Here is an 18,735-nt window from a genome sequence, read left to right as displayed (position 1 = left end):
TGGTGCATGTGGGAAAAGGTAAACCTGTAGCTAGCTGTGAATCTCCTTATTAAAGAACAAGGACTTGTATTGTTTATTTCGCTGCACCATTAGTATCATTTTCTATTATCTACCAGCCATCGTGTTGAAATGATAATTTAAGGTCTGTGGGAGGTCTGGAATTCCTGTTTAGGCTTGTCAAAAGTGACCTCTTTGGCTAGCATTGCGATCTGATGGGGAGACTATTCACTGCCCTGCCACGTGATGCCCCGTCCCATTTTTCACCACATTGGGATGGAGCTACACAATTGTCTTGGGCCCACACCAAATGTGACGGAAGGGGAGGTCTTCTATGGGCATTGGATAATTTTTCGATCCGATGACATCAGGCTTCGTTCTCATTCTTACTGTGTCAGCTTCTCAGGATATCAGTTTACTGGTACTTGTAGAATCTGGAAAGTGCTCTCCTCTTGTTAGGTCCATAAAAAATTGCAGGGAATTGCTGTAAAATGGAGCAGAAGCAGGAAATGGACGTCGTGTGTCACATGTGAAATTAATTTGCCAAGTGGGGTAGTATTATTGTAAGGCCTTTCTTTTGGCTGGCCAGGTTCATAGAATGGTATGCGTAAGAATAGGAGTGGATTCTTTCGGGAAATAGTAAAGGACGTATGACAGGCTGGCTGTTGGTTGTTCCCAGTCTTTTACTTAGAGTTTTTTTTTTTAATTGTGCATGCCCTTCATTTGGACAACTCCTCTGTTCTGTGTTTTTTTTTTCTAAGTTTTTTTTCTCTTCCTAGACGATTGGATCGATGTCCTTTTCCTAGAGGAGGAAAAGAGAGGTGTGGATCGATGTCCTTTTTGTAGAGGAGGAAAAGAGAGATGTGTTGGCTGCATAGTAGCAGAAGCTCCGGCTTAAGTCACATAATTCACGTGCGCGTATGAGAGAGGGAGCGCAAGCTCGAGCGTGAAAAAGTCTTCAAAACACATCCTAAACTACTAAAATTCGGGAGAGCGAAGATTGAAAGTGCTAGCACAATGCGAAGATTGAGAGAGGAAGTGCACAACAATTTGAAGGATATGACTAAAATGATTATATGACTGACATAAGCCGCCATGGTGGAAAGCCTGGATCTTTCCATTACTAACCAGATGATTTGTACTGGCCAAATCAAGAAACTCCCAATGCTCTGAAATCCCATACAACAGAAAAGAACAAACTTTAGACATAAACATATGTTGAGTTTTAAGTAATTAAAGATTGAAATTCCTTTTTCCCCCTCCATGTGTTATATAAGAGCCACAAAAGCCCGTATCCTCATTCCTCCCTTGAGTCTTAAAGAAGATTCTGAGAATCTATGACCTGCACGTGCGAGATACTACCAACTGTAGTCACTAGACAACCATAAGTCGCAACTGAGACTTCCGGTTAACGTAAAGAAACAGGAACGCCAAACTGGAAGGGATAAATCAATAACCACCACGCAGACCAGCTATTTAATCCGAAAGAAGAAGTGGCAGGTATAGATAAGAAGTACAATAAAGGAGACAGTTTTAGCATTATCACAACCTACAATAATAACAACCCCTTCACCAGATCAATCTTTGTTTCGAATCCAAATGCCAGTTACAGTGAAAAACGAAAGAAAGAAATTTATCGTTTCAAAATGCAAAATACCCATATCGGCGAATTTGATTGGTCTTTGGTCATGTGTTTGGCCAAAGCATACTCCGCAACTTAGTTCAAACCTGCCATCTCCACTTAGAACTAAACACCAAAGAGAACAATTCATGATAAAACTCCTATTGGGGCTGGTAAGGGGGCATTGCACGCGGTAGCCCATTTTGGCTATGAAACTGCATCATCCCAGGAGCCATATTTGCAGGTTGCATATAAGGGTGATTGTGCATTTGTAGGGGGGTCGACTGGGGTGCTGATGATGGGCCCCACCCTGCGGAATGCTGAGGCATTCCAAGCCCTTGAGGTGGAGGGAACTGGGAGCTACTGTACTGTTGAGGACCTGGACCCGCCATTGGATGTGTTGGAGGTTGTTGCCCAAGGAGTGAGGGTTGAGCATTCAACATAGGAGCATTTGGCATTGTATAATCTCTGCTTCGATCATTGTTTACCTGAGAATCATTAATGAGCTATCGTCTCAACAGACATAGAAAAATAAAATTCCAAAAATGAGACCATCTCCCTCCCAGCCACAACACAAATATCATTAGAAACCAGAAAAATAGTTGCAGAAAGAGAGAATTTTTGGGATGCAATCTCATGTGAATATGTGATCAAACTATGGAGCAAAACCGGTCATCGATCTGACACTTAAATAGCATATAACTCGAATGTTGCACATCACATCCTTGCAGAATCTTAAACATTTAGATGCAAAACCTCCAAGAGATGACTATCAAGCTTTTGTATTTGAACCGTATCAACAGCTTTAGTTACAATACCTTGATGCTGAGATCAGTATGGCGTGAATATGAAATGTGGAGCTTGCAAAACCCTCCATCATATATGCAATGCCCTTCCAAGGATTCCTTGGCAACAACAGCTGTCTGAACATCTGAAAGCCCATTCCAACATCAAAACCATATTTAGCATTTAGCAACCCCAAAACTTAAGGCATTGCATAAACCATGACCACTCTTTTGGTAGTTTTATTTCAAGATACAAAATATAAATCAGGTGCAAAACGTTAACTTGTAGTCAACTATCATGTCTACAAGAATGTTTCCATGAGAAGAATACTTTAAAGAAGTTCCATAAAAAAATTAGTTCCCCGAATTATCGTTTTTGGAAATCACTCCCCCACAAAAATACAAAAAAGCAAAGCAGCATAGAGCCAATCTAGAGCAACCACATAGGCATATAACCAGCAAAATCTAGGCTAACCAGTGGCGACTCCAGGAAGATGTGAGCTTGGGGTCGTTCAAAAGCTTATAAATAAATAAATGTACACATTTTTTAATAACCTTAAGAGTGTTCAGGCAACCTTACGCGTATCCCAACTAATGATGTGAGAGAGAGACAAGAGGTACAGACCGACAAGCGATGAGAGAGAGAGAGAGAGAGAGAGCGCTCCACGTTTCCCATTATTCTAATACACTTGCCATCACCACTGCTAACAGGGCAACTGCACTGGATTGCCCAAGCATTTTAACGACTTAGGGGCGGACAATTTGGGACAGAGGGATTAAAAAATTACGGTTGAAACCTAAATTTTTTCAAATAGAGACAAAAATAAGCTAATAAGTCTATTTTTTCATTTTTATTCAAAAAAATTTGAATTTCAATATTTATTATTTACTTTTTAGATTCCTGTGGTAGCGTAACAAATTCGGAAGATCTGGTCCCTGGCCAACGTGGGATTGAGACAGAAGAGAAAAGGCCTTTATTACATGATGGATATTTGAAGGGAATATGGTATTGTCATCAGATAGGACCAATTTTGGTGCCAATTTTTCAAACCAATCTTGTCATTGAAGGGTAGATATGAGTATCGTCAAATCATATCTAATACACTTGCCATCGCCACTGCTAACAGGGCAACTGCACTGGATTGCCCAAGCATTTTAACAACTTAGGAGTGAGTTTTGAAAAATGGTAGTAACAATCACGTGTAAATTATTAGGTTTCAATTTACCAGGGTACTGACTGAATTAATGGTAGTAACAATCATGTGTAAATTATTAGGTTTCAATTTACCAGGGTACTGAATCAATGCCTGAACTCCTCCATTCTTATCAAACATGGCAATCTTCATGATAGGCCCAAAAGCAGAGAAGACCTGAGCACAAGTCGGGGGAAGGAAAACAAAGTCAAGGTAAATAATCATAGCAAGAGAAGAACGGAGAAAAAGAAGAAGAAATGCCAGATACCATGTGTAAAACATCCAAGGTCACTGCGTATTGCATGTTCTCGATAGATGCCAGAAGTACATTGCTCTCAGGCTCTAGCTTTTTCCCATCCAAACCCAAACTAAACTGCAATTGTGAGTGATGGCCACATTTAGATAAAACAGGATATCTATATAATAAAACAGCTCAGTATTTGAATCCTATGTACATAAATTTAACGGCCCAAACTTATCCCTCATAAATCCAACGGCTGAAAAGAGTCGTAGGGCTGGAAAATCCTATTTTCAATATTCTCTAACCTTTCCTATTTCAACTCTCTTTTGTTATGGAAAGATAGAAAGCAAAAAAATTTCATTGCCAAAAAAAAGAGCCGCATTTTGAAATAAGAAAGGGAAGTAATAAAATTTCAACATTCTCTAACCTTTTCCTATCCCAACTCTCTTCTGTATAGAAAGTAATAAAGTTTCATGCATAACATTAGTGCAAGGCAGATTGTAAACTAAACAAAAGGGTAAGAAATATTTTTGTTTATCGGTTGATCAATTTCAATTTTTTTGGTGTGTTTTTTTGTGAACTAAACAAATTAAAGGGTAAGAAAAAAAACTGTTTGATCCTAATTTAAGAAAAAAATTTCCCGTATAAATTAGTTTTGTTGACGGGGGTGGTCAATAGTTTCGCAATTCATTTTAGTTGTATTCAAAACACATTGAGCCGTGCCTTCAAGCATAGGCAAACTCTAGTATATATATAGATAATGTGAGAGAGCCAAAAAAAAATTATCCAGAAATCCGCTGGCAAAGTGTGGATAGTGAATCGATGGTGCTTGTCACCCTGTCAGACACTGTGACACATGCAACATGGTTTCAAAGCAAAACTCAACAACGAACCATGGTTTCGGGCCAAAAAATGTACTTTCAAGAAATTAAGCACAAGTCAGTCAAAAAATCAATAACTATTAGAACACACCCCTAGTCCTAATTGAAGGTAGTACTACAAAGAAAATGGGGAACAGAAAACCTCCATATCTATCACATTCTTGACAAGCTGCATGCGTGTAACATGCTAAAGCCTCTAGCAAACTCCACCTCATCACTAAATCTCTAGACTTCACATGCCATAAACCAATAAACTGGCAATTCCCAAGGTTTACCTGACCAGTTGCATCTATAGCTGACGGAGCAACAGGGAGGAGAGGATTAGTGTAGTCCCTGAGTCAATAGAAAGCAGTTTAACATAATGAGAAAAAGCTCTTAATCAAACCTTATTTGAACATATGGAAAAACATGTCCACCCACAATGAAGTAGGATTGCATACAGAAATCTGAAACATCAAGGAACTAACAAGAGAGATACGAGAGATGTATGGCATTTACCGAAATCTTCATATACTCTATGAACAGTAAACTACTGAAGGAGTTGGAAGTCGAACATACCTGCTGCGGTGACTTTGGAATTTCACACTCAAATCTGTGTGCGCTGAGTATGTGATCTTGAGGGAACATGGTCCCAACTCTGGGATTAAATAGCTGAAACATATGCAGGACTACAAATCAAATTGATCGCCAAACAAGCATATTAAAGGACAAAAAACGTGTATATCCCACAAGTGAAAGTGGAATACAAACTACGCAGTTCGTTAGTGGAGCACGAATAGTGTCCAGGAACTACAATTTCATGATCCATTGAGTCCCTTTTCCACTATAATGAATGACTTATCAATCAAGTGTGTCACCATTGAATTAACCTAAACATTTCCGAGGAACCTGATGACATTAGTTTCGGGTACATTTATACAGCCTACTTGATGAACTGTTTTGGTCTAGCATTTTTTTCCTTCTTAATTGATGGATGCTACACTAGCTGTATCTGTAGCCATGTACAAGGGTCACTACAGAAAAAGGGACGTCGGTTAACGGAGAAAGCTCAAAAAAAGCTAATATGGAAAAACTGTGCAAGGAAGCAGAGATACAACTGTACAAGCGTAAGGAGTATGTGTGTACCCCTCTAGTAGTTTCTTAAAAAAGGGCCTGATAGATGTCCATCCCCAATGTATGTGCACCCCATCTACCAATATATCATCCATAACAGTTGACTACATCCTAGGCCAAAAAATAAATCCTAGATCACCTCGGAATGCTTCTTCCATCAAGGGCATCTTTTGCGGAAGAGGCAGTTTCGGAGTCTGAAAACTGCACCAAAGCCTGATAAGAAGATCATACATGCAATGAGATGCTGTTGCCAGGAATGGTAGAAGCCAAAAGGAAATTGATAAGGAATAAAATGAAGACAAAGAAATATTTTGCCCATGCACATGTACGCAGACTCGCAGAGTCACATACCTGGAACCCAGCTGTCTTTTCAAAGGTAGTAATCTTATGCACAAATCCAAAAGCTGAGAATACCTGCAAATTTAAAATCCTCTCTTAATCAACGGGCCAAGCAGAACTCTGCGGACAAAGTATGCAAATGCTAATAGGTTCAGATCGACTTATCGATAGAAGACTAAAAACTGCAACTAAAAGTGGGGACACGTGAATGATGACAAGAGCAAGGTAAATCCAATATCTTTATACAAGGACCAAGATATTAAGGGGTTGTCTGTAGCAGGGGATATTCTGAAGCTGTTCTACACTTCTACGAGATAAACAATACACCACCCAGAAACTTTTTCCCAACAGTCAAGACATGCAAAATTGCCAACACCAACACTGAAAAATAGCATACGCCATAAAATTCTTCACAAAAGACAACACAAAAGTTGCGAGCTTTAACCAGTTTGGTCCAGTTTAATATTCTAAATTCATGAACACAGCCAATGCGTTACTGCACAAGATGTCCTTCGTCAAACGCACCAGAAACCATTAGTTCTATATGAAGAGATCTTATCAGGAAGAACGAAAATGGTTAAGGTAACATGCATGAAAGTAGAAAGCCAGCAAACATGAAATAACTCCTGAGCTTTCAATGGAAAATCCAAAACCAACTGTGACAAGAGTAATTTAAGACTACAAAACCAAAAAAGAAATCCCAGACGCACGCAGTGCATAATTTGAGATAGCCCTCTCCTCAGAAAGTAAGGGGAGAGAAGAAAATGAAAGGTGTGAGAGCTTTTCTCTAAGCATAGCTTTCTGTGTTTTTACACAAGAAGGCTCGATACACTATCAAGTGAATAAAGATAAACAAGAGAGTGCCAATGGATAAAAAGAGAGTGTGCAAATCATTCCCCATAAAGTAAAACATCCTTTTTGCCTAAGCTACGTCATTACATATACAACTTGTGGGGCTTGTTCATCTCACTACTTGTCTACATTTTTCTCTAGCTTCTTCATTTTGTTGGGCTACATTAACCTGGAGATGGAGAAGTACTTGAGCGATCCCGGTAAAAATGGTGGAACCGATCACGGGAAGGTTAATACATTAAGAAAATGAGTTATGACTAAATTAACTAGCTACTTGTTTTGTTTACTGAACCGCAATTGTGTACATAATGAAGTCGCTCAGGCAAAAAGTATGTTTTACTTTATGAGGTATGATTTGCGCACTCTCTTCTTATCAATTGGCACTCTCTTTTTTGTTTTTATTCAGTTGAAAGTGTATCGAGCCTTAAACGTAGAAAGTGTATCAAGCCTTTTTGTATATCTTCACCGAGACGAGGTTAGGGCTATTGGAAAAGTTTTCTGATTGTAAAGGCTTATTCCCAAATCAATGAGCTGAATTCAGGACTATGGAACTATCTAGAAAACTAAACATGAAGAATGCCGACTGGATCTTATAAAGTCAAAGTTTGGTGGTTCCCTCAATCCCCATCCCCCACTAACTGTTTGTCACGTGTTTGGCTGTGAGCACACTTTCCAATTGCGATATTGGACCTAATAAACAACAGGAACCAGAAAACGACTATTGCAGGGATTGAATCATTGCTTAGGCAAGACAACGAAGCAATATCAAATCTCCTCTACCAGCAATTATCCTACAATACAACATTCGAGCTAAAACAAGAAGAAATAAAAGCATCTGAACTCTAATATGGTAGGGAAGGGTAAATGAGGAGGAAGAAGGGAAGAAGGAGTTAGTGTTAAGCAAGGAGAAAGGAGACAAACACACATGCGCTCTTTCTCCTAATGCGTTAAGCTGCCATCGAAGACATATCCTTGCTATGGGCCTGCTGATCCATGCATGTTTAAGTTAAATAGAAGTTTTACAAACCATGACCTACCACTACAACCTAATTACAAAAAATGACAGAATAATTTCTTAGCAACCAATTTACTTATTTTAGCAGTGAACATAAATGTAACTACTTACCAAGTGTAAAACATCAATGCTGACAAGGCGTGCATCGTTGCCCTCAATTGTTACCAACAGCACATTTCCAGCGACATCAGCAGTGGTTTTGTTGTTCACTATTTCTTGCCTGTTTGAATATTGTAGGTAGACAGTTTTCCCCCTTACCTGAGCCGGTTCTGAGGAAGAAGCATAATACGATATCATTGCAATCGCTTGATTCAACTCTGCCTGGAAAAAGGTTAAGAGAGAGTTCTTTCTGGAATCATCAAACATTTTATAAATGGACCCATGTAGTTGGAAAAGTCAATCTGTACTTACAAACTCTATAAAGGCTTGATTTCGGTTTGCTCCAACATTGCATTTTGTGTTAACAACTTTACCAAATGGCTTCCCCAGTTCAATCAGCTCTTCCTCTGTGCATTCCCATGGCAAGTTTCTCAAATGTAGCACCTTTGATGGGGTTTGTGTGTATCGAAACTGTGGCTGACTGGACACAGATGCCATCCTACACAGGCCCAAACTGTATGCACACACAATAATTATTTGAAACCAATCAGCCAAAAAAGCCAAAACGAGTTAAAGATTAGACAAACCATCCAGAATCAGCAAATGTGTAATGCAACTTTGACAACAAATTTAGATATCATGACCATATGAACCTCTACCAATCTTGTCTCTACCAATCTAAAACCCCTTATGTGCATTAGCTTCCTCACTTCCACTGGGAAATACCCCAGAAATTCAAGACTTTTGATGCTAGGTAACTTAAATAGGTAAATTCTAGGTTTAGACAATGGTAAGAATCTATGAACAGATGAAACAACCGCCTCTTATGTTGGTCGATTGAGAGAAACAAGTTAAATTAGAAAGGGGTAGCACAAGAATATCCACTTCAATGAGAAAATAGAGAAAAGTGAAGTGAGGCAAACTAACAAATGAAAAAGGGAACAGGTCACTGAGCTAGTTATTTAGTAGTATGTAGAAGCTCTGTTTCTAATATGCACTGTGAAGTGTTGCTGGCACAAATTCCAAAAAACAGTCATAAATATAGAATGAACTAACTGGAAAACTTGAACATCTTGGCCATGTCTTTTCATCATGTTCACATTCCATTATCTGAAATTTTACTATTCTACATCTCGGAGTTTGTAATGCAATCAGAGACTTCGATCATTACCTATCTAATTTTAGAGCCACTTTCTTGATACATTGCCTACAGTTAGTGTATGTAGTATGTACCCAATCAACCCATTCCCCCCGCTAATGGGTACAAAATTGCGCATAGTGCTTAATTTATGTTCCTCTTCTTCTTGGTCAACCTCTCTCCATAAGTCCAGAATGTTACCTCCCAATTTCCATATCTCACATCCTTAAACTACTCTCTTTCCATTTTAAATATCTACCATAATCTAAATTTCAATGTTACCGCGGCATTATAAGGTCGATGCTTTTTCATCTCTCCACTTGTCTCACAGATAGAAAAAAAAAACCCTAGCATCTCACATATAAGTTCTCACTAACTGGCTAACACCGTATAGCTGGTGAAATCAAATTCGATTACCACAACTAAATCTTTTCAGGAACAAAATAATGCAGAAAACCTTCTATTTACGCAATAGACCAAGGAACACTGTTTGCAAAAGATTTCGAACATCAAAATACAAATGATAACAAAAGCGTAGGCAATATGTGTTTGCTGTATGTATGCATCAGCTAATCTCTACGTGATTCAGTTGTCAAAAGAAAAACCGAATCAATCCCATCAACAAACAGGCGAACGTCCGACTCAGATATGATTAGAATAGAGAATACAGAAGAACTAGGGCATAAAGAAAGAAAGAATATTTGAAAACGATACCCGAGATGCGAAACCTGCAAACGATGTTGTGCGACTTCTGTCGAAGTTTTTTCTAGGGTTTGCACTTCGGCGAGGATAGAATGGCTGTGGGGTGCGGGGTGAGAACTAGGATGCGCCGGATAGGCAGGCGTACAGAAGAAGCCCACGAGGCACGAACTCCTGCGTTGGCAAAAAAATGTGTTATCTGACGTGTCAAGCGTATTTTAGCATGGAAAATTCGTAAAAATCACAATTTGACCTTCTTTTTTTTTGGAGTCAAGGTCAAATTTTGGGATTGGGAGATGTTGATATATATATCCGGATCGTTTATTTCGGCAATCAATAATCTGAATTACTCGATGTTGTGCATAATTTCAACCGTTCAATCGTCTCGACAATTCGGACCTCTGATTGCTGAGACGGCCAATCTGAATACCATCTAATCATCTCGACAATTTTGACCAATGGACAGTCTGGATGTGAACACCATCCCCATCCCAAATTTTGATGTTTCTTAAGTTGATCATAAGTTGATCATGTATAATAATTTTTCTAATTTGATGTAGGCCTGGTTTGGCTTTACCAAAAAATATAATTTTTTTATAATTGTTTTTTACTTAGTTCAAAATATTGAGTTTGGATCACAAAATTTTTACTTTTTTGATACTGATATTTTTTTAATTACTATGACAACTTATCCCCAAAAAAATTACCACAAAGAAACCTTATCCCCAAAAAAATTACCACAAAAAAACCTTATCCCCAAAATTTCATTCATACTTCCATCATATCAAAACCCTCTAATATCAGTTGGCTCATATTACACAAACAAATATCCTCATTCATACTTTCATAGTAGTATCCAATCCAACCCTCCAAATCGACTAGCTAGCTCACATCATTACACATGCACATAGGTTTACAAAGGTTAATTTACACATACAATCAACACTTGTACGTTGCAAGATTTTTGGTAGCTACTAGCTACAGCTAGCTAGAACACATATATAGATCGAACACAGAAATTAAACCGAAGAAAATCTTGAAGAAGAACCAAAAAGGAAGACACAGACTATAACCCACATTCCTTGAAGCGGTTTGCCCGACTACCGATCTCCCTTTCTCAGTTCTCATCCTCCTCCACCTCTTCTCTTCTACAGAACGAGGGGAACCCGGCCTTCCCTCTCTTGAACCAACCGATCTGGAACCCGGCCTCCCCTCTCTTGAACCAACCGATCTTGTGCTCCTCCGCGCAGCTTCTCAAGCTGAATTCCATCTTGCATCTTCTGTACTTTTACCAAATTGGCTAGTCCCCCTATCAAAAGCATTAAGCTCCCGAAAAAACCAAACCACACCCAACTTTTACCCTGCATAAAAAGATAGATTATAAACAAATGATTTCGAAATAGAGAAGTGAGCGGATGAAACTTGATGATCAGTCGGCTCATTGGCAAACAAAAACTACAAATTGTTGATAAGGACAAGATTTCACAAAAGCGTGCGCAAAATGGCCACTGTCCGATATGTACAAGTAGGAAATGGGAGTAATTGTTTATTTTGGGAGTGATTGCGAGTGGAATATGTTGTGCTGTTTTACCTATCGTCCGATTGAATAAAAGCTCAATCACTTACCAATAATCCCACGCCATGATGCATTAACGTAGCTTGCTGTCGCTCATGAATGTTGATAACGGCACCCAAAAAGAAGAGCAAGCTCCCTATCAAGAACGGGGTGTAGACACTAGCTTGCAAGACTTGGATATAGCCACCTACTATCTCATAGATCTGGAACGAGTTATGAACCGATCCGAGCAACCACAATGCGGACCCAGCAACAAGCAAGTTCAAAGCATGCTTCTCTAATTTACTATCAGCATGATCCTTTTTCGCCTACATTTTGTAGATAATCACGAGATATAAGCATTGTACCATACAACGAATTCAAACTACTAATATACGAAGAACCCAAGATTACACCACAAATCGAAGCAGGACTTCGTATTTGCAACAGTTATAGATAGAGATAAGAAATTATAGCTTTACTGTAGATTGTAGATTTTGTATTTTAATAGAAGCAGATAAACTTACTTGCTGTAGCGGTAAGATTATTATTAAGCTAAGTAAAAAAATGGTATTTCATCCGTCGCAAAAAGAATGTCCAAAATTACTATTCACACATCTCAAAAAAATCATCTATATCTTGTCATTTATAATACTTTTATAACTTTTTTTAACTTTTTTTTAATAAGATTAGTGAGATTCATAATGTATGCGAAAAATATTATACATTAAAAAATATAGATAAATCTTTTGAGAAGCATGAATAGGGATTTTGGGCATTCTTTTTGAACAGAAGGAGTACTATTTATCACAAAAAGCTAAAAAAATAGATTCTAAAATACTTAATCTCATCCGAAAAGCACCATAAGCAACTTATACATTTGACGGCTTTCCAGGGGCGGATGGAGGGAGGCACAAGCGGGTGCCCGAGCCCTTGCACACCTCCTCATTATCCCACTAATTATTTTATGTTTTCAGGTTAATATAAAAAAGTTCTATAGAATCAGTCCCTACAAGTCTCTTAAATGAAAGAGAAGTTATTTAAGTTGCCATATGTGTAAAAAACACCCCTAAAATTTCAAGTTATCTACCATTTTTTGGTCGTGGTTATAAAATTAATTGCAATTATGTATATTTACACAATCTTGTCTTCATTTGATCAGAACTAGTAAGTAGCAAAATTTATTTTATAGATTATATGTTTTGTTAGTAATGAAAAATTACATATGATTCGGGATCCATTTAGTACAAATCATGCAGTGATGGGATTCATTTAGTACAAATCATGCATCTATCACTGCAGCTTTCAATCTCACTTAAAGTCTGTTCCAGAATACCTTCTTAAAAAATAAGAACTTATTTCATATTTTCAAATTCAAAAAATAAATTTTTGATTTTTTTTTGCACCGTATAAAAGATTCATGAGATCTTTCAAACAAGATCCATATTGCATATTTTTAGATTTTATTAAGTCTATTATTTTTTAATTTGAAATTACCTTCTTAAAAATTAAATAGTTAAAACCCGTTCTAAAACGGGGCCTTACTACGATTAACACTGTGGACTTCGGCCCAGAGGGAAAAAATAATCATAGTATACCTCAATAAAAAGAAACATAATTCCAAGGAAAGAGAGAAGTGCGCCCACGGCCTGAACCACGGGCACAAAAACCTCGACGAGGGCGAGCTGGGGGTCGAATCCCAATAACCAAAGCCTGTAATCAATGCCGGCGAGATGGGAGAAGAGGTCGTGAACGTTGACCACGATTATGAGAGCCAGGGCCACGAGTAGAAGCACGAGGCTGGGTTTGGGCTTGTTTACGAGGAGAGCAACGAACCCACATAAGAGCAGAACCGTAGCGAATACGTAGAGTGCAGAGTTAATGAATTCGGATCTGTTTCGGGCCAGCCCGCGGCCGTACTGTCGGATCTCGCGTACTGACGCTAGCTTCACCATCCTGGGTGCCTTATAGAGAGGAAAAATTGGAAGTTTTCAGAGAGAATTAGGAGACTGTGTCAATGAAGGAAGTTGAGTGAACAGAGATGCAAGAAGGTGATCTGAGGAGAAAGAGAAGAGTAGGAAGAGAGTAGTGAGACAAAGTGCAGTGCAGAGAGAGAGAGAGAGAGGCGTATTTGGGATGGGTACGTGTCTTTGTGCATGAGTTTACGTCGAAGCGTGTTTTAATTTGGAAAACATGCTACTCCGTAGTACGTTGTGGAAAGAGCAATATTAAAGGCCAAGAGATTCGATGAATTTACTCTTTACTAACGATGCAAATCTTGTCACAAAAAAAAACCATGCAAATCCTATCCTATTCCGGCGTGTTTTGGCTAAATAAGTCAAGCAGTTTTTTTTATTTTTTATTTTTTTGCATTTGTTAGTTTTGTAGGAGTATGATATTTTTATAGATTATTGATTCGTTTTGATGAGAGTAATTAAAGAAGTAAAAAATTGTGATTCAAACTCAATTTTTTTTTTTGTTGATTTTTGTCTTTATGCGCAAAAAAAAAAAACTAACAATTGGCTTATACCTCTCCTCCTCTTTTCGAGTTGCTAATTTTCCTTACTTTCCAGACTATTACGGAGTACTAGACTCGGAATTCTTCACTAGACAATGATACAATTTTATGGTTTTGTATAACACATCTTGACGTCCACATAATCTTGTTCACTCAAGAGTTCTTAATTATCCGGATATCCGAATTTCCGGATTTGGGTTAAAATGGCTTTTGCCGTTGAATTGGATTGAATTTAATTATGACAAAAACGGCTTTTGCATTCGAATCGGATTGAATTTACGACTTTTGCATCCGAATCAGATTACATTTTTGTCGACTGGATCTCCATTATCAGGCCTATTCATAGACAACCAATTCTCCAGTTTCCCTCCCTCTATATCTCAAACACAAACACAATGGTTTACAATCAAAAGATATTGATCCAAAATGACAAGCTCAATATTTCACACGCAGGTTTACTGTTCACAATCAACATTTAATGCAAGACTTGGTATCAACTATTTCAGCAGCGAGCAGAGAAATTAGATATCAAATCGAGGAGTCGTCGAAGTGTAAAATGCAATGCAAAGATAGTACAAGAGCCAAACATAAGTACTCCATCAGCTGTTTTCTGGACAATCAGAAGTTCAAGCCTCTCGAACAAGCACGTCCTTGTAAGGGGATGGACCTACTCCCGATCTCCCTTCCTCGGCACCCCTCCTCCTCCTTTCCTCTTCCAGGATGAGCGGAGCCCGTCCTTCCCTCCCTTGAACCAATCGTTCTTGTGCTCCCCCGCGCAGCTTCTCCAGCCGAGTTCCATCCATTTGTTGCATCTTGAATATTTTAGCCACATTGGCTAGACCCCCTATGAAAAACATTATGCTCCCAAAAATACAAAACCAAACCCAAGTCCGTCCCTGCACCACCAGGGCAAAAAAGAAACCTTCAACCTTCAATCAGAACTATGTTATGGAGCTTAAGCAATTTCCTTCATAATACAGAGAAACCAGTATATCAGAGTGGGGATAAATATAACTGTTTAGTCAAAGCATAACCGATATGTGCTAGACAGCTAGTCAGCCAGAGGAACACCAAACAAAGTCGCACAAGTCCCATTAGAAGTCAGCGAAACACGCGATATAAAATCGCAGAATATCACAGTGGAAGGTGGTACGTATCAGATAACTTCTGTAAACAAATTAAATCAGTGAAACAACTTCACTTTACAAATTAAAATTAATCGACCGAAGGATTTCTTTTATGATACACAAATAAAGGACATAAGCAGGGACGGGAATCAGGATCATGAGCTAAAAATTCTAGTGACAACGGTCTCCTTGTTTCAGCACGTTTTCTAGCAGCAGAATGTGTCGTTATTTAGATTAAAAACACATTCCCTGTAACATTTTAGAGTCCAGGAAAGGGGTTGAAACAAGAGATGTAGGTTTTCCGCATAAGAAAAGTAGAAACCCCATCAGCCATGCTGATTTATGGTCCTAAGCTAAGGACACTTACCAACAAATCCGGGCCATGGTGGATCGATCGGGCTTGCTCGTGACTGTTGAGGATGGCACCTACGAGGAACAAGCAGCACCCCATCAAGAAGGGGATGTGAACGCTCTCTTGCAATATTTGGACATGCCCATCCGCTCTCTCATAGATTTGACAGGCGTTATTAATAGCCCCAAACAACCAGAAAATAGAACCAGCGATCAGCAAGTTCAGAGCATGCTTCTCCAACTTATACTCAACATAACCCTTTATCAACTGCAATATATTTCAAGGTAAGTAGTGCAACATATAAGTACACTTGAACTGAGGCAATTTCAATCACAAGAAATTGCATTCCTTGGTTATCCAAGCTTGATTCACATAATCAGTATGTGTTGTGGCTGATCTCTCATGGTGAGAACTGATTATTCAAAGCCCAACACATCCATTGTACCTAGCTAGAAATATTCAACTTTACAACATTTACCCTTCAACTTTTTAAAAAGCTACTATACTGCAAAAAAGTAAGAGCAAAAAAGAAATTTGATCCATCAAAAAAATCAAACATTTTGGCACAACTAAAAGTGGACAATTAAATAGGGACGGAGGGACTATAAATTAGTGTCGAGAGTGCCTTGATTCCAAAGCTCATGGCTTGACGAGCTTGACTAGTGCGTGAGTGCAGATCAAGCGCTTGTTGCGACTAGACTTCGATATTTTTGCGGTTTTGTCCTTTTGGTTGATTCCTTAGGAAAGTTCTTTGCTTGTTGTCTTACGGATAGGCAAAATCACATAAATCCTTTATTTTTGTGTGATTGCTATTTTGTTTATTATTAGGATTAATTACCTAAACACGTACCCCTCAAAGTATACCACTTTACCTCGCTCACCCGTCTAAGAATTTCGCTCATCCTTTATTTTTGTGTGATGCTCCATGGCCTTTCCCGCCAACAATTTTGTAATAGAGCCCACACCAATGTGTGATGAAGAAGGGCCTCGAGCATTCAATATTTTTCCCAAATTCATGAGGCAAATTAGTGTGGATATGATATCTCACACCTTGCTGCCAAATTTGAAGCCAAAAATTGACCGATACATTTTGACCACACCAACCCAACAGAGTACATTTTAAAAAAAAACCAAGAAAATTAATTACCAGTTGGCAAAAATTGTTATCGATACCTGAATAAAAAGAAAGAGAATTCCCAAGAAAGTGAGAAGAGCCCCAAGGGCCTGAACAAAAGGCACAGCAAACTCGACGAGGGCGAGCTGGGGATCGAACCCCATCAACGGGAACCAGTAGTCTATCCCTGCTAGATGGGCAAAGAGGTCGTGGACGTTGACCACGACTACGAGGCCCAGGGCTATGAGGAGGAGGACTAGACCCGGTTCGGGTTCGTTGAGGAGCAGGAAAACGAACCCGCATAACAGCACGATCGTGGCGAATACGTACAGCGCCGCGTTTATGTATTCGGCCCTGTTTCGGCCCCGTCTTGGCCCGTACATTCTGCTCTCTCGTGCCGATGCTAGCTTCACCATTCTGATAGTACTGTGTGCGAAGAAAAATTGAGAGTTTTTTTCAGAGACACAGTGGTGCAAGAGAGAACAAGGTGATATGAGAGAGAGAGAGAGAGAGAGAGAGAGAGAGAGAGAGAGAGACGGCGTAGTGCATACGTGGGTTCGTGCATGAGTTACATGGAAGCGTCTTTTGATTTCCTCGCCATGAATTTTATGTCCTGTAGCCAAAGACTTGTCGGTCCAAATAAATCTTCTCGATCGAAAAATGCTGCGTTTTGTAATAAGCCCACTTATGATAGCCTACATTTTGGTAGATTTAAAATTGGTATAGCATGAGTAGGCCCATTACAATAACTTTAGGCCCATTTCGGCAACAATAACACACTGGGCCCATTACAATAAAAAAACTTTAGGCCCAACAATAAATAGTTGGGCCATTAAAACCCTTGCTCAACTACTTCCCGAATAACGATACTTTTCTAATTCGTCTTAGTCAAGAAAAAACCGACATGATATTGGGTCACAATATTAATACTTACCACAAACTGTCCGAGAGAGATGTCATGGTATCGCTAATCTTGCACCTATCTCTACTATACAAAATTTGGTTATAATCTTGAGGTTAATACCAATCGCATTTTATTTTGCCTTATTTTTATGCATTATTATGAAGCGAAAGTGAACTAGAGTTGATAACATCATAATGGATCGATGATGCTAGATCGTGTGTGTAAGGACCAAAATTTGGAATCTCCTTATATTGGCAATTCCGTACAACAAAATGCATATTTATATCGAGTTGTAAATTTCATTATTTTTTAGAGTGTCTGTTTTAGAAGTGGAATAGAATCAATAATTTTTGTAATGAGCAAATGAGAGTTATTGTGCACGTGAAGGCTGAAGGAATTAGGAGTAATTAGCTGAGGCAATATTTTAGGAAACGGAAACTTTAATTGGGAGTGGACCTAATAATTGAGAAGGAGTTTTTGAAAAAAAAGGATTCTAAAAAAGAAAATCTCGGCAATGGGGTGATAAATGAAATAAGGTTTTGATGGCAGTGATTTATGGGCTTGGGGATCACGTAGCCGCCGAAAAGAAAAAAGGACAAGCCACATACATATATACAAACATGGATTTGTGATTAAGGTAAGGAAGAGCAGCCAATGAGCATGTTTTTTTGAAGAGAAAAAAATTCTCAAGTGTCTTTGCTTTGAATCTTGGAGTACAATGAGATCAATAGAACATTGAGCGTTCGAGACATCTTCGAGAGGTTTCAATACCTTCTTTAACTTATTTGAGAAAAGCCCTAAGGAGGATTCCTAGGCAAGTTAAAGTCCTTTGGTGGATTCCGGGAGGCAAACGGAAAGCTTGTGAATTCAAGGTAGCGGCGATCAAGCACTGGGTGTGATGAACTTGGATTCGGCGAGTAGGTCTTAGGCTCGATTGTGAGGATTCAAATCGTAGGATAAGATTACTTGTAACCGCACAATGGTTTATACTGTTTGATTCTTTCTCGTGATTTTTTCCCGTTTAGGGTTTTTCACGTATATCCTGGTGTTATCTGTTGATTGTTTTTCGTTTCTGCGTTTGGATTGATTGGTGGTTTATTTATTAAAGAATTCATACATAGCAAATATTTATAAATCTAGGCGATCTAGGATTTTTCAGTGTGTTTCTAGCAAAACAACAAGACCGTAATAC

At 38.8% G+C, this 18,735-nt stretch overlaps 1 protein-coding gene across 1 annotated transcript; it reads right to left on the bottom strand.

Annotated features, from left to right (window-relative positions):
- Positions 1-1,511: 1,511 nt before the first annotated feature.
- On the bottom strand, positions 1,512-17,055 carry LOC131299902 (uncharacterized). The gene is made up of 20 exons (XM_058325476.1): positions 16,699-17,055; positions 15,541-15,792; positions 14,679-14,942; positions 14,352-14,417; positions 13,127-13,492; positions 11,600-11,857; positions 11,126-11,334; positions 9,880-10,147; positions 9,732-9,760; positions 8,790-8,910; positions 8,449-8,700; positions 8,149-8,358; positions 6,183-6,245; positions 5,971-6,044; positions 5,277-5,369; positions 4,994-5,051; positions 3,865-3,969; positions 3,692-3,773; positions 2,437-2,549; positions 1,512-2,106 (listed from the first exon to the last, which is right to left on the bottom strand). Exons 1-20 carry the CDS (start codon positions 17,053-17,055, stop codon positions 1,780-1,782), a joined length of 3,567 nt encoding a protein of 1,188 aa, XP_058181459.1. The 3' UTR covers positions 1,512-1,779.
- Positions 17,056-18,735: the final 1,680 nt, after the last annotated feature.

Source organism: Rhododendron vialii, chromosome 9a (assembly GCF_030253575.1).
Source record: "Rhododendron vialii isolate Sample 1 chromosome 9a, ASM3025357v1".
NCBI lineage: Eukaryota > Viridiplantae > Streptophyta > Magnoliopsida > Ericales > Ericaceae > Rhododendron > Rhododendron vialii.
This window is presented reverse-complemented; position numbering and strand designations above follow the sequence as displayed.

Excerpts from the sequence above, each read along its gene's own strand:
- LOC131299902 (XM_058325476.1), bottom strand. The coding sequence starts at position 17,055 with ATGGTGAAGCTAGCATCGGCACGAGAGAGCAGAATGTACGGGCCAAGA. Across the intron at positions 15,793-16,698 it reads TTCTCTTTCTTTTTATTCAG|TTGATAAAGGGTTATGTTGA; the intron begins GTATCGATAACA and ends AATATATTGCAG. Across the intron at positions 14,943-15,540 it reads ACCATGGCCCGGATTTGTTG|GGACGGACTTGGGTTTGGTT; the intron begins GTAAGTGTCCTT and ends CTGGTGGTGCAG.